General features: G+C 49.8%; 1 protein-coding gene across 1 annotated transcript; it reads right to left on the bottom strand.

Annotated features, from left to right (window-relative positions):
- Positions 1–7082: 7082 nt before the first annotated feature.
- Positions 7083–15428, bottom strand: C9H2orf72 (chromosome 9 C2orf72 homolog). Its single transcript, XM_037849516.1, has 3 exons — positions 14638–15428; positions 11836–11949; positions 7083–8961 (listed from the first exon to the last, which is right to left on the bottom strand). The coding sequence occupies exons 1-3, from the start codon at positions 15245–15247 to the stop codon at positions 8822–8824; spliced, it is 864 nt and encodes a 287-aa protein (XP_037705444.1). The 5' UTR covers positions 15248–15428; the 3' UTR covers positions 7083–8821.
- Between the last annotated feature and the right edge of the window lie 711 nt (positions 15429–16139).

Genomic DNA, 16139 nt, shown 5'->3' with positions numbered 1-16139 from the left:
AATAGCCAATTTACTTCAGTGGTTAGTTCTGAGAAGTCCTGATAAAGATAAGCAATGGCAAAGCTAGTTTTGCACTATCAGGCTACCCTCCAATTAGACAGCGATGAGTAAAGCTTATTTCTGAGGCCTTCTCAAAATAAGCTAACTTAATGGCACACATCAGTGTTTCATGGTTGCCAATGAATTAAACTTTGGTTGATGACACACTTGAGTATATGTGTATGATTTTTTTTAAAAAATCAATATTCTTAATTTTTAGTTGTTAAAATATATAAAAATAATTATTAAACAGTTTTCAAAAACCTGTGGCTCACAACTCTGCAAATAAACTCACTACCCTCCCTCCTACCTGGGACATGAGTCCCAGGGATTAAGTCTTGCTGGCAACATGGAACATGACTCCCAGGGATGAGCCTGGCCCTGGCGTTGTGGGATTGAGAATGCCTTCTTGACCAAAAGGGGGAAAGAAATGAAACAAAATAAAGTTTCAGTGGCTAAGAGATTTCAAATAGTCGATAGGTCATTCTGGAGGTTATTCTTATGCATTATATAGTTATTCCTTTTTAGTTTCTAGTGTATTAGAACAGGTAGAAGGTAATACCTGAATCTGTTCAACTGTAATTCAGTGGACTTGATTCTTGATGATGACGGTATAACTATAAAGCTTTTATCATGTGACCGCATGATTGTGAAAACCTGGTGACTGACACTCCCTTTATGTAGCATATGGGCAGATGAGTAATAAAATAAAGACAAAAAAATGTAAATAATGGGAGGTTTAAGAGGTATGAGAAGTTTGGGTGTTCTTTTTAATTTTTCTTTCTTTCTTTATTGTGGAGTAATGAAAATGTTGTAAAATTGATTATGGTGATGAATACACAACTGTATGACGACACTGTGAGCCATTGATTGTATACATTGGATGGATTATATAGTGTGCGAATATATCTCAATAAAATTGCATTAGAAAAAAAACACAACAACCTGTGGCTGAGATTGAAAGGCACTACCTTGGAGCTATGCATGAAAAATAAACAAGTTGAGTATTTGGGGGTAACATTTTACAGAGGCCCATCCACCAATCCCTCACATAAAGACACTGTGTGTCTCCAAACCCCCAGAGGAGTCACAAATTAATGCCAGCAGGTAACGGAAAGAGCAAAGCAGGTCTAGTGTAAGAAAATACTAGTTCAGCAGGGTGGTGTTGGAGAGGCAATGGGGGTGGTGGGGACTGTGGTAAAGTGAAGAGTTAAGTGTACCCTCTAAAGAGAGCAGCCACAATGTCACCATACAGGATTACAGGGCTACTGTTGCTAGAGCACATAGTTTTTCTAAGAAAAACCAGAAATTTGAATTTCATGTAAAATCTTCTGATTTTTAAAGGTTGGCAACTACTTCAAAATGTTTTAAAACAGAGAGATGGTCAGTTTTAACTTCCGCCCTTCCTGGGAAAAGATATTCTCCATGGAAGGACAATCATGCCCCCCCCCCCCCGCCTTGGTTGTTGTACTGATGATGGCCCCCAACTGAGCCCCAGGAGAATCCTGTGAGATGGCCAAAAGCTGAATGGCTTGGCCACAGACATGAGGCCACTCTCTCCTCAGGGATTCTAATCTCCTGTCTTGGTGGCTGCAATAGCTGCCTCACTGGGCCCTTGCCAGGGGGTGCAACCCCTCCATCCCATCCTGCACTCTTTAGTCAGAGCAGACTTGAAATCCTGCTTACCATCACACAACTTTCCAGACCCTTCTTCACATACAGCCAGAAGCCCCATCAAAAACAAATAAAGTTAAGACCTTCACCTTTCAGTGGCTCCTTTGGGACTTTCCCCTGACCCTGCTCACCCCTCTGCCATTGCCTGCCACCCCTCTGGCCTGGTACACCACACTCCAGCCATCTTGAAGTGCTGCAGCTCCCAGAGTGGCCATGGGCCTTGTCTCTGACTTGGCACCTGCTATTCCCTGTCCTCAGGGCCCTCTGCTCTCCCCTAGCTACCACAACTTGCTTTGAGTCCCAGTCAAGCAGCACCTCTTCCAGAAGCCTTCCTTGACTCCCCTGCAGCCCTCACCCCACACTGCTTAACCACATCCCCCTGCCCCTGTACCAACTGAACCAGGAATTGCTCAAGGGCAAGGCCACATCGTATTCATCTCAGGATTCCCTGTAATTGGGAGCACAGTGTCAAGCACATAGGAGATGCTCAATCAGTGTCTGCTGATTCAACAGATAAATGCCCAGGGTCAGATAGTGTTGGGGAGTGAATTGTGTCCCCCGTGTTCCAATGTTGGTTAACTCATTTGTAAATAGGCCCTGTTGCAGACGGCATTATTTGCTAGGGTGTGGCCAAATGGAATCAGATGAGTCTTAATCCATATGACTGGGGGCCTTATAAAGAAAGGAAATCATGTTGCAGTCAGAAGCAGCCAGATGCCAGAAGTCAGGGGAAATCAGAAGAGCCAACACAAGGAGTCAGCCATGGCCATGTGGCAGAAGACGGCCATCACCAAATGCCACAAACCCGAGAGAAAATATGGCCTTGCTATGGCTTTAAAACCCCTGCTCTGTGATCTCGCTGCCCTGCCCCCTAAGTGGGACCTGACTCCCAGGGGTGTAAATCTCCCTGGCAACACAGGATATGACTCCCAGGGATGAATCTGGACCTGGCATAGTGGGATTGAGAACATCTTCTTGACCGAAAGGGGGATGCAAAATGAAACAAAATAAAGCTTCAGTGGTTGAGAGATTTCAAGTGGAGTCCAGAGGTCACTCTGGTGGACATTCTTATGCACTATATAGATAACATTTTCTAGTTTTAATATATTGGAAAAGCTAGAAATAAATACCTGAAACTACCAAACTCCAACCCAGTAGCCTTGACTCTTGAAGATGATTGTATAACAGTGTAGCTTATAAGGGGTGACAGTGTGACTATGCAAACCCTGTGGATCGCACTCCCTTTATCCAGTGTATGGATGGATGAGTAGAAAAATGGAGATAAAACCTAGATGAAAAATAGGGTGAGAAGGGGGGGTGATTTGGGAGTTCTTTTTTATTTTTTTATTCTGATTCTTTCTGGTGTAAGGAAAATGTTCAAAAATAGATTGGGGTGATGAATGCACAACTATAGTATGGTACTGTGAACAGCTGATTGTACACCATGGATGATTGTATGGTATGTGAATATATCTCAATCAAACTGAATTAAAACAAAAAACAAAAAACCCTGCCCTGTCCCAAACTCTAAAACAAATATTTTTCAAAGATCAGGCCCATGGGGGAGCCACAGAAAGTATTCTGAGAGCCCGGGGACCCCCGCGGCGCCCTCTAGCGGTCACCACCTCCGCAGGAGCCGGAGAGCTGGGACGCGGGCGACAGCCGCGGGCCTCCCCGCCTGCGGGCCTCCAGATCGCAGGGGTCTTAAATAACATCCGTCCTCCCTCAAGAAACCCGCCCGATTGCGTTTGACGGTGGCAGGAGGAGACTTCTGAGCCGGCGCGCCGGGACCCGACGGCTGCTCAGCCGCTCGGCGTCCCCCGACCCCTGCCCCTCCGGCCTGGCTCGCAGAGGGAGCCCACCCACTCGCGTGGCCGCGCAGCTCTGAGCTCCGTAAGACCACGGCTCGGCCCGAGGTCGGCTATTGTCTCACGTCCAACACGCCCTCACATATTTTTACAGTAAAAGCATTTATTCGTTGGAGAATTTTGACCCGGGCGAGTGCCGCGTCTGGGGGAAACGCCCACGCGGGTTGGCTTTGATCTGGATAGACTGAGGCACAAAAAAGTCAGTGAAGCCACCAGAGGAGCTGGATTCTCTTCCCTCCAGGAGGGCAGCTCCTGTCCTGGGCAACCAGCAGGCTGCCCCGGACAAGCTGATTACAGGAAGCCACTGGCGCCCCCCTGCCCCAGGGCTTGGCGACCAGCTAGGTCTGGGCTAGGGGCCAGGGGCGGGAGGCAGCTGGGGCTACTGCGGAGCCCCCAGTCAAGTCTCTGGCCCATTGGTTGTTCCTCACCCTTGCAGTGCCAAGCTGTGGCCCCTCACCACACAGGCTGCTGGGCTCTGGAAATGTGGCAGGTGCAACTGAGGGACTGAATTGTAAATATTATTTAATTTAAATTTCAAACCTGATCCTCAATTCAGTCATTGGAAAATGTTTAAGCACATTTGGAACTTGAGATTCTGAATTGATCTTTTCAAGTATAAATGTATGGAATCTAACACAGACCAAGGATTTCTGATGAAAATTTAGTGTCTTGAGTTGTGCTGTATAGAATTCTAGGGGATTTCAAAGACTTACCACACACACACACAAAAAGGTAAAATAGCTCAATTAAAAAAAATATTTATAGTGGAAAGGATAATATTTTGGATGTGATGGACTAAATAAAATGTATTGTTAAGATTTATTTCACTTGTTTCTTTTTGCTTTTTTCTAATACGTCTACTAGAACATTTGGAATTACCTATGTGGCTTGGGTTATGCTAGTGTGGCCTCACGTGGAGGCCTGGTCCCCTCTAACCTCCCCTAGTGACCTGATCCCTTTGGCCTGTTTCAGCCTTCCCTGCTCTTTGGTGCTGGCAGAGGTGAGACAGATCAGACAGGGCAGTGGCTGAAGGTGGGGCCCACTCCTGTTAGGGAGAAGGGGGCTGGGCACAGCTGCCCTGGTGACCATCAGTTCCGGAGCCGGTGATCTACCTGGGGCTGCAGGGGGTCGGGGTGAGGGTCTGGGATTGAGGGGTAATGGTGCAAGGCAGCACCCAGCTCTGAGAAGACCTGGCTAAACCAGTCAAGAGAAGGACATAGGAGCTACAAGGCAGAGTCCCAGTTTCTGCCACCAGGATTCAAAATGTTTAGTGCCTAATGACTCCAGCTACATCCTGAGCAGGACAGCAACGAATTTGACTGAATATTGAAACCCGGCTCCCGGTCGAGGGCCTCTGAATTTTACCAGGCACGAGCAGGGCTGTTCCAGTCTGAGCAGATCTGGGTCCGCGCTTGTGGCAGGAGCCCTGCCTAAGGGCTGGTGTGATGGTTTGAAGCTATATGGACTGCAGACAGGTATGTTCTTAAAGTTAATCCATTCCTGTGGATGTGGACCTATTTTAAGTAGGATCTTTTGGTGAGTAGGATCTTAAGATGTCACCCACCTCATTCAGGGTGGGTTTTAATATGCTTTCTGGAGTCCTTCATAAGAGAATGAAGTTCAGACAAAGAAAGCAAGCCAGGGAAGCAAGACACTGAAAGCAACAAAACCTGGAAAAGGAGGGAGACAAGCAAATGCCTCCATGTGCCTTGCCATGTAGCAGAGGAGCTAAGATCACCAGCAGCCAGTCTTCAGGAAGTATCGTCTTGATGATGCCTTGATTTGGACACTTTCACAGTGTCAGAACTGTAAGCTTATAAGCTAATAAATTCTCAGCGTAAAAGCCAACACATTTCATGTTATCTGCTTCAGCAGTCTAGCAAACTAGAACAGCTGGGGAGCCCGGGAGGTGGGGGGAGCCAGACAGGGTTCTGGCTCTTGCCAAAGCTCTGACCCCCCATGGCCTCAGTGCCCCATGGCCCCGGTGCCCAGCCCTGCTTTGGACCTGAGCTACCCCACACTTTGGTCCCCCCTGAGAGGGGTTCCTGGTACCTTGTGAGCCACAGCGTGGCCCGGGGAGCAGTCTCTACCTCTGCTCCCAATTAGGGAGCCCCAGATCTCAGGCAATCAGAGGGCTCCAGATCAGGTGCCCAAAGCATCTGAGGTCCGCACATAGGATCCTGGTTGCCCACCCTGCCTCGTGCCCCATTTCCCCTTGAATTCCGAGATTACACAAGGGCAGGCTGCCTGGGCCAAACTCCACGCTTGTCCCAATCACGGATCCACTAACATACAAAACCAGGTCAGGAGGGGGTTACGCAGCCCTGGGTACACACGGCAGCTTCCTCCACTGGCGCACTGTGCCAGCGGTGTTTGCCACAGAAACAGGACAAAGTCCAGGCCTCCAACCTCACGGAACAAACTGTGCAGCATTGTTAAGGTGCAGACTGCTGTAGCCTCCCCCAGTGAGTTCAGTCCTCATTCTCTGTCCCGCTAAGAGGGGCTCTCTAGATCAGAGGCTTGGAGGCCTCAGCCTGCGGACCCTTCGCAGGTTTGCCTTAAAATTTCTGCGTTGACAACCAAGAGACTCCTCTTGTGCAGCAGGTCTCGCAAACAAACACTTTGAGAAGAGAGAAATTGTGACACCAACATTTAAAAGGGTTTTCTGAGACTCAGTCTAGGCCACTTCAGCTCTAGTCAAACACACACACACACGTGCGCGCGCACACACACACACACACACACACACACACACACACACTGCTACAAACCATGCTGAATGCTGTCTTTTTAAAAATCTCATTTGCTTATGCTTTGCAGCTACATGTTTCCTCGACTTGCCGGGAGGGCTGTGGACATGTCACCCAGGGCAGGGGCTGGGAACTTTCAAGCCACAGATGATATCAGAGGCTCCTACCATTTGCCCAGATTCCCTGCTCCCAAGGGCACCGGCAAGGAACACCTTACAAGAATGAAGGGGAAGATTCCATCTCGTTTTTGATAGGATACCAGTGAGGAACTGTTTGGTTTTATGGGGTATGAGGAATTATCAATTCAAGTCAGAAGCAGCACGAGCACTGTGTGACTCCGCTGACAGACCCACCCCCACCGCCGGTGCCTTCTTAAAGTCCTTCAAGGAAGAGGCCTGCCACCAAGACCATCCCTTCAGCATCTTACTCTTCTGTCTGCTAGAAAACAGCCACGGGACTGTCCCTATAAAGATCTTAGCCAAGCCTCAAGGAAGCTGTAATGTCCGGGAAGGATCTCAGCCTTTGTTTATTGGTTAATCTCAGTAAAAAAGACCTTCTCTTCAACTATTTACAGGAAATACTGAAGGGAATGAAAAATAATGTGTAAACCATTCTTTAGACCAGGGGTTGCAAACTCAAATGCCCACCTGAGCCAGGAAAAGGCAGGGGTGTGTGTGAGTGCAGGGCAGTGGGGGGAGTGTGGCTACACAGTGTTGCAGGTTACAAATTGCAGAAAACTGGAGACAGCATGTCCCGATTTCTGCACAGAAAACTAGACTTTTATGTGCATTCATCCAAGTTTTAAATATTAGCAATGAATACAAAAGATTTTTAAACACCACAGAGCTTTGTAACTTCTGCCTTACACAAATTCCTAACTTAAACCCATCTCTCCCAATGATAAAAGCCCAGCCCAATTAAAACAAAGAAATTAAGGGAGACAGAAAAATACAGCAGCTTCAGAAATGTCAGTCTCCCTATTTTAAAACAAAATCAACAGTAATTCATCAAGTTCTTTCTTGTATAGAAGGAAACCAGCTGAGCCCACCCATTGGTGAGCTGCTCTGAATTAGTAAAACAATGCCTGTTGCCAACTAACCCCAAAGATGTCATTAGGCCTGTCCTCACAGTGCCCCTGAGGCCAGGGAGGGATAGGATTAGGCTCTTTCTCATAGAGAAGAAATTGAGGCACAGGGCAGGGAGGACCTGTCCTTACTGTCACAGAGCTCATCAGCCACAGAAGTTTTCTCACTCCACATTTTGGTGCCATCAATGAGCTGAAATAGCTCATGAGAATTATGCAGCATTCTCAGAGCACAAGGCAAACAACAGGCACAGATGGCTATCTGCTGAGTGAATCGTGCATGAATGAATGAATTTAGCAACGTCCTTTAGCTTTGTACAAGGGACAATCAGGAGGCTGCCCATGCTATTCCAAAGGCTGGATTCCCCCCAAGGCAGGCAAGGAAGACAGGGAAGGTGAGTTCATGCTGGAAGTGAACAGACGGGCTTCCCAGCTCTCAAAGGAATGTCATGGACCCTGTCCTAACCATAGTCACAGAGGAGAGGACTTGGGAACTCAGGGTGCCTCTAGGCAGATTTGGTTTGACCTGGGGTTAGGGCCTGAGATTTAGGCAAGTCCCATGCCCGTGGGCCCCATGCCCCTAGCTCTCCTCTGCTGTGGTCTTTATTCTAGTTTGCTCTAGGAATCCAGATTCAGGAAGCACAGCCTCTACCCTCTCTGCTCTGGGAAACTCATCCTAGAATTTGACAGGGAGACGGCTTGTTCAGGGTTTCTCAAAGGCATCACAATTGACATTTTGAATGCAACAATTCTTTGTTGTGGGGGACTGGCCTGCACAATGCAAGATGTACCTGAAATGCCAGGGGTGCCCCACAGTCATGGTGACACTCCTTTCCCCAAACACACATGCACATGTTTCCAATGCCACCTGGAAGGGTGGCGTGGTCCCTGGTTGGGAACCAATGGGCTAATAACCTCTTCATGCATTTGGGAATCAGAAGTCCAAAGGTTGAGTGACACGTCCAAGTTCACATCCCCGGATCTGACGACTTCCAGTTCGGGGTTCCCTCCAGCTGCACTTGAAAGGGCTGATGCTCATGGGTGTACTCAGAGCACTGCAAACACACCAGGGGATGCCACGGCCACCCCAGAGCCTCAAGGCAGAGAGCCATCTACTTCCATGGCAGAGAGAAACTGAGGCACAGAGAAACAAAATAACCTCACTGAGATCACAGAGCCAGCGATGCTAGGTGGGAAGCAGGTTCCTGGGGGATATGTTTTCCTAGATTCTGCTTAGTTAGTAAGTCCCTCTTCCTGGCTGGTGACTGTGAATGTGCCGTCCCCCCGGCAGGTGGAGCATTTGTAGTTACCACCATCCCAAGGTCAACATGGGCATGTGGAAGCTCCAGGTGGAGAAGAAGCCAGCCCCCCATCTGCAGGTGTAGGGCAGCCCAGGGATCCAGCCTTCATCTTGAGTTTCCAGGGGGCTCAGTGGGAATGTGGACGACCCCATCACAAGCTCTCGCCCCTCTTCCGGTATCCTCACAGTCTCCATTGGGAAACATAGCTGTCAGTGCCAGCTCCTCCTCGGGGGCCTGGGAGACATCTGGAACACAGGAAACGGGATTCCGCAATCAGAAGTTGAAGTTTATGAGCGAGAAAGCCAGGAAGGAAGGGGGGGAGGGGAGTCAATTCCAGTGAATATCAACTTAGAAAATAAAATAGAATACCCGTCAAAAACCTTCAAAATGTACATACTCTTCGATCTAGCAATTCCACTTCTAGGATATTATCTTAAGGAAATAATCAGGAAGAGTGGAATTGCTTCAAGTCCCTGATGGGCTCGCTGGGCCCCTGGACCCACCAATCCTGAGGCTCACTCAACCTCGGGGCTATCTCTTAGGTGAGATAATGAATTCCCATGTTTATGTGCGCTCGAGTCATGCTTTCTTCACCTGCAGCTGAAAATGTCCCAGCTGATTTGATGTCCAACAAGGGCACTGGTCGAGTCCACTGTGACTCACTTATATGATGAGATTCAGGCATTAAAAATGATACACAAAATTCCACAGAACACACACACACACACACACACACACACAAATAAGTACAAGTGAAACTGGGGAAATCTGAATAAGATTGGTGGAGAGGATCAGTGTCAATATCTTGGTTGTTGTATTATTCTCTAGTTCCTCAAGATGTTACCATTGGGGAAATGGGCGACGTGTATGTGGAATCTCTCTGTATTATTTCTTATATACCAGCATACGAATCTATAATTACCTAAAAAAAGAGATATTGTAGACATACAATTGACGTGGAAAGACAGGCACAAATATATTGATAAAAAGAACAGATTACAAACAGTATGTATGATATATATGTACAATATCACATTTATTATATATAATGTATATGTGTATATATATCTATATATATGTATATCTACAGACATATAGTACATAAAGGCAATTTGCATTTTAAAAATTCACTTTTACATGTGATTAAACAATTTGTTATATGCAACAGAGAAGGAAGTTATCTAAGATTTATGTCAAATTGTTAATGATTCCTTTGCATTAATTTTTCACTTTAGTTTCCCTTTAGTTTAATTTTATCTTTAACTTTCAGCTTCTCTGTCATCTGATGACAGAGAAGCTGAAAGTTAAAGTTACAATTTTTGCAATTAAATATCTGTTGCATTTTGCTTATATATAGAGAAGTGAATTTATTAAAATTTAAATATCAAATGTTGATTTTTTAAAAAATTTAAATATCACAAGGATACACATATATATATACACATATACAAAATGGTATACTCCAAAATATTTATAGTAGTTATTGCTGAGTGATGGCATTAAGTGAATGATTTTTTTTTGCCTTCTTGTTTTTTTTTATTTTGAAATAAATTCAAAGTTACAGAAACAGTTGCAAAAACAATACTAACCCCATACACAGAACTCCATCATACCCTGACCCCCCTCCCCCAATAGCCCAATCCACCAACTTTAACATGCTATCACATTGCTAGTAAGTGAATGATTTTTAATATTGGTTTTCCTTTTTTTTTTTTTTCATTTCTGAGTTTTAAACCATGGTAGACAGAATTCTAAGTTGGCCCCAAGATCCCTGCCCTTTGGTGCACCCATCCTGCCTGGTCCCCTCCCAGGGTGGGCAGCCCTGTGACTTTGATAGGGCAGCCACTCCTGTGTTAAGTTGCATGGGACCTCATCTCAGTGGACTGGATAGAGAGAACCTCTTGCTGGCTTTGAAGTGAGCTCCTATGGGAGAGGGCCTGGGGGAGGGGTCTTATGGCAAAGAACTGTGAAGTGGTGGGGTGGGGAGGGCTCTTGGAGCAGAGAGCAATCCCTGGCTGATAGCCAGCAAGAAAGCAGGGACCCCAGTCCTCCAGCAGCCAAGGACTGAATTCTGCAGCTCAGAAAAGGACCTCAAGCTCCAGCAAGGAGCACAGACTGACAGGTACTTATAGCATGTGAAATCCAGAGCAGAGGACCCAGCTCAGCCGTGCCCAGACCCTTGACCCACAGAAGCTGAATTTGTGGTAATGTCATGTAGCAAGAAAGAACTAATACATCAACTAATGATTTTTTTTTTAAACAAGGGTTATAGTAAAAGCTGACTTTAAACCACTGCTGGTTGTTCCTGTAACAGAGCTTACACTTCTCAGTGCATTTTAGGTGTGGAGCTCATGTACCTGCAGCTAGCCACAACCTCCTCCCCCAGAGCTTCTATCTCCACCCACCCAAGTGCTCGAGTGGACCCTTGGGAGCCGTCTTCCCTTGCCCCCTCTCCCTGGCCTCCATTTAGCAGCCTGGTGATTCTATCCTAGAAGGCTCTGCCTGCACGTGCTGAGACAGACGCAGTCGTGTCTCTGGAAGACTCTCCCTGCTTCTCCAGTCCAGTCACCTCTTTAAACACGCCCCCGATCTCGTCCATCACCCCTGCTCAGACATCGCTGACAGACTCACGTCCAGGGCTCCGATTGGGTCCCAGCTCTCTCATCGGCCTCAGCCCTCCCCTCTCCTCTAAGCCTCACCCCCAGGCACTCTTGGCTGGGGTCCCATTACAGTCATTCTGTCATGGTGCTCTTGTTCCAAACTCTTCCAACCCTTGGATTTTCTGCCTGTGAACGTTTCTCAATCCCCAGCTCAAATGTCACTTCCTCCATGATCCTCCCTGGATCCTCAGGGGCAGATGTAATTGGGTTTTGCTCGGTGGGTCCCAGCACATGGCCAGCACAGGGCTCTAAAAGCCCTCCCCGCTCCACCCCAGGGGGCAAGACAGAGCCCCAGGGTGCAAGAGCTCTGCCTGAACAGGCCTGGCTCACCCACCCCACATAGAGGGTGCTCCACAGATGTCGGTCGTGGTCGATCCCCAAGGTTCCTGTTTCCAGGTGAGCACACTCTTAATTCCAAGCACCCAGTCCTCAGGGACAATGGGAAGAGGAAACACTCACCCTGAGCTGGGCCACAGGAGGAGATGTCAGCCTGGCCCTTCCTCTGGCTCCTGGGACCCCAGGAAAAGCACCCCAGCAGCCCCTGGAAGCGCGGTCTCTCCCAGCTTCCCTCGGCTGAAAGAACACAAAGCCCAGAGGCAGAGGGTCAGACGGCTCCTGCTTGACACAACCTGGAGATTTTCCGTTCAGCAAGTCAAGAGCTTCAACTCTAATTGCCCTAGTTTCAACTGCCTGATTAAAAAACAAAGAGCCTGATTAGCAAAAGTGCTTGGGCTTTTGGGCTTAAAAATCAAACCAAGAAAATATAGCTTTATATGTATTATCTCACTGCATCATCACAAAAACTCGATGACATAGGTAACCAGTTAGGGAAACTACAGCAACAGAAATGATGTAAACTTAGTATTACATAGCTTCAAAAATTTCTTCCCACTATTTCTTAACAGGAATAGATTTCATCTGTTTTGATAACCACACACACAAATAATTACATGTTGTTTCTCCCTTCTTTATTAAGACTAGTAGCACCTCAGTACCTGGAGATCACCTGACACCCCCAAACTATTTGGAATAGACGCAGCAGGAAATAAGTTTGAACAAACAAACAAAAGAGACTCCAGGCAGCCAAAATACAGCAGAAAATCCTTGTTTGTAATCTTTACTCAGGGCCTATTTACTCTTCATTTGGACCCAAATCTAGCCAGACTGGATCCTGAGGTATTTTGACCCAAAGGCGTCGGCACCATAGACAGGGTAAAGGAGCACTGCCAAGACGCAGCAACCGACAACTAGAGGCATCGCCACCAGGCAGCGAGCAAAGAGATGGGACAGCTTTCAAAGACAAAGGCAGACACAATTGCCAGCAAAAGCTTAGCAACAGGAAGCCACTTGGCCTAAGAGTAACGGTGCTATCCCCTGCAAAAGCTGAGAAATTTTTGTGGGCAGAAAGCGATAATTACAATGATGACCTTTAGTCATTAATGAAAGGTTTCATTTTGTTCTGTATATTTTCATAAAAAGCAGAAAAGTGTTTACCACAGTAGAGAATGATTCCCTGGCAAAGCGATAAAATTTCCCAAGTGTGTTTAAAAGAAAGCAAGGATTCACTGACCCATTCTGCGTGCTAGCCAGGGTGTCAGGAAATGGGGATGCGGAGGTGATTAAGGGAACAATTAGCACATGCTAGTTAAAGAGAGAAGAAGCACAAGGAGTTCTTAGATTTCCCTGGGGAAGGGGGTGAGGTCAGGGAAGGCTTCCTGGAAGAGGAAGTCCAGTTCTGAATGAAGAGATGAAGTTGGCCAGATGGGTGAAGAGGAGGATGGGAGGAAGGGCCTTTCAGGCCGAGGCAGCAGTGTTGCGCACCAAAGCTTAGAAGGCCAGGGGGAGCCTGGCTTTGGGGAATTGAAAGTTGTTCCTTGGAGTGGGAGAGGGCTAAGAGAAGAAGCTCCCGGTCAAAGAGGGCCTACACATTTTACTTTCTATGATGCCAGGAGAGTGAAGGGACGGGCATCAAGAATCAGAGCAGCAGTCCACCGCTTCAGGATGCTGGTTGTTGAGTTTCAGACTTAGCTAGTTTCCTCACAGCCTCAACGGAAAGGGGTTGAGGGCATGGGGGAGCACAGTCAAGGCAGGTTCCACAGTCGGGAGGGGACGCCCCTCACCCAAGCAGGCTAGGCTGGCAGGTGGGCTTTGTGCCATTTGTTATAGACGCAGGCACTAGGTATCCTCACTAGAAAAGGGCCCCACAAGTCTGACCTCTCCTGGTTGCTGATTAGCACCCCATGCCCTGCCTGGGAAACAAAGCACAACCACTGTGTTCCTTAACTCCTTAGTGAAAAGGACAGGCAGAGAAGGGTTGGCAGAGTCTGGAAGGAAGGCCGGAGAGCTTGGAGGGCTGCCAGCGCTGGGGGGAGGAAACATGGGGGGGTGCAAAGAAAGCTTCTGGCATCTCCCAGTTTTGCCAGATCCAGCTATACATAATGCCCGTATTTTAATCCTAGGATACTGGAGATCATCTGTAAAACCTTCTGTGCCAGGATGAGTAGGATTCTGACCTTTCTGCCGATGGCTGCAGTGGGGTGGGGTGGGAGTTTAGACTGGGACAAGACCCTGGCTTCTCTCCCAACACTTTGGAAGGCAGAGGGAAAAGGTTGTTTCAGCAGACCAGGGAGAAGCAGGGTGACACAGCAGTGGGTGGACAACCAGAGTGGGTAGCCAGGAAGAACTAGAAAATTCTGTGCTTTCAGTCCCTCGCACCCTTCCCCCACACCTCCAAGTCCCTGGCACCTATTCATTGCCTTCTTCCTGTGACCCCATTAGGCTTCCAAAAGGAGCCTCCAACGTGCTGGAGACGCCCCTCCTAGAGCTCCAGAGGTGTCCCCAGACGGGCGACAACCTAGCAGCAACTGATACCACCAATCCCCCTCATCCCAGTTCTACCCCCTCCCACCTTGAAACTTTCTCTCATCCCGAGGTTTCTCCATTCCTTCCCCTGCTCCTTGATTTCTGCCCTGCCCAGTCCAACCGTTCTCTCCACCAGCTTCCCCCTGCCTAGTGCGTGCCCCCTCGGCTTTCCTAGGCCCCGGGATCTCCCGCGCACTCGGGATCCTCCTGAGACAGACATAACCCCTTGCCCAGGGCCCGCTCCGCGCTGGCCAGGAGGCCTGGCACTAGGCATCTCTCCTTTCTGGGCCTCAGTTTACTCCAATGCACAATGAGGTGTGCCAGTCTAAAGGAGTCCAAACTGGAGGCCGCCGCCCGCCCGCGCCCTCCCGCGCCCTCCCGGGCCCCGCGCAGCCTCACCTGGTCGCCCGGGCCCGGCGGCTTGCAGGGCCCTGCAGGCGGCTGCCTGGACGGCCAGGCTGGAGGCTGGGCGGCCGGGGCAGTAGGCGGCCGCCTGCACGGGGCCCCCCGCCTGGCGGCCGAACACGGCGCGCAGCAGCGCCTCCAGCAGCCGCAGCCCGGGCGCCGCCGCGTCCTCCGGCCCGGCCTCGGCCACCAGAACCCCGACCAGCGCCGCGCCGGCCCGCCGGCGGCCGCGCACGTCCCGCAGCATCTCCCGCAGGCGGCGGCGCGGCTCCCGGGCGGCCAGCGACGACGCGCGGCACAGCACGAAGACGAGCGGCGAGCGGATGGTGCGCGGCCCCGCCGGCGGCCCCGGCGCCTTCTGCGCCTGTGGCCCCGCGCCCTCGGCCGCCTCTCCGCCCAGCTTGCCCCCGGCGGGCTCAGGCGGGAACACGGCCCGGGCGAAGTCCCGCAGCAGCGCGCGGCTCGGCTCGCGCTCCCACAGCTCGCCCACCAGCAGCACCTGCCCGCGGCCGCCCGCCGCCTCCACCAGCGCCTGGAAGGGCGGCTCCGCCGGGCGCGCGGGCCGGGCCGCCAGCGCCTCCAGCGCCTCCAGCTCGCGCTCCATGCTCGCCGCGCTCGCCCTCTGCGCCTCTCCCCGCGGCGGCGCCCCAGCCGGGGAGGACACGCCCCGTGGGCCGCGCCTCGCCCGGCACCTCGGCCCACGGGTCACGGTCGTCCGCGCCCTCCGCCCGGAGCTGGGCGGGAGGCGGGTGGCGAGGGCTTCCTCCCCGAGCCCTCTCAGGGTTGCTGCTCTCACTGTCCCCGTGGCAGATGCAGGGAAACCGAGCCATTCATTCATTCATTTGACAAACATTTACTGAGCACCTGCTAGGTTCAGGCGCTGGGCAGCCATGGGTGGGGCAAGACAGAAAATGCTCCTGTGAGCAAACACACCTTCATAAACTGGATAAGCGTTTTGCAACCTGAGGCAGGGGGAGAAGGGGTGGTGAAGAAGGGCCGAGGCAGTTGAGAAAGAAGAGAAGCAGAGGTTGCTTCTGTCCCCCAACCCTCCTTTTGGGCCTCCAGCATTTAATGAAAACTAATCGAGAGCCCATTATTTCAACAAATATTTATTACCTGTCGGGCACAGCCCTAGGCACTGGGGATGTTCTCTGGGAGTGAAACCTGAAAGGCAGACAGTGTTGCACCCGCATGGAGCAGAAAGTCTAGGGGGCTGCCACTCTGACCTGTGGGGCCAGAAGTGGATGTCAGAGGCCAGGGCAGAAGCAGGATTGCATGGCCTTTAATTTTAAGGCGCTAGGTCAGCCTTGTTCAGTAGAACATTCTGCGATGGCGGAAAGGTTGTTAAGTGCAGTGACCATCAGTCACTGTGACTTTACTGAGCACCTGAAATATGGCTAGTGTGACTGAGGAACTGAACTCTATATTTTATTTAATTGTAATTAATCTAAACTTAAATAGCCATATGTGGCTGGTGGACAGCACTGGTGGCTGTC

The sequence above is a fragment of the Choloepus didactylus genome, chromosome 9 (assembly GCF_015220235.1).
Source record: "Choloepus didactylus isolate mChoDid1 chromosome 9, mChoDid1.pri, whole genome shotgun sequence".
NCBI lineage: Eukaryota > Metazoa > Chordata > Mammalia > Pilosa > Megalonychidae > Choloepus > Choloepus didactylus.
This window is presented reverse-complemented; position numbering and strand designations above follow the sequence as displayed.

What these genes read in the sequence shown, in the direction of transcription:
- C9H2orf72 (XM_037849516.1), bottom strand. Translation starts at nt 15,247, where the DNA reads ATGGAGCGCGAGCTGGAGGCGCTGGAGGCGCTGGCGGCCCGGCCCGCG. An exon ending in CGCCGGGCCCGGGCGACCAG is followed by an intron (nt 11,950 to 14,637) that starts GTGAGGCTGCGC and finishes GTGTTCTTTCAG; the next exon opens with CCGAGGGAAGCTGGGAGAGA. An exon ending in CTCCTGTGGCCCAGCTCAGG is followed by an intron (nt 8,962 to 11,835) that starts GTGAGTGTTTCC and finishes CCTGTGTTCCAG; the next exon opens with ATGTCTCCCAGGCCCCCGAG.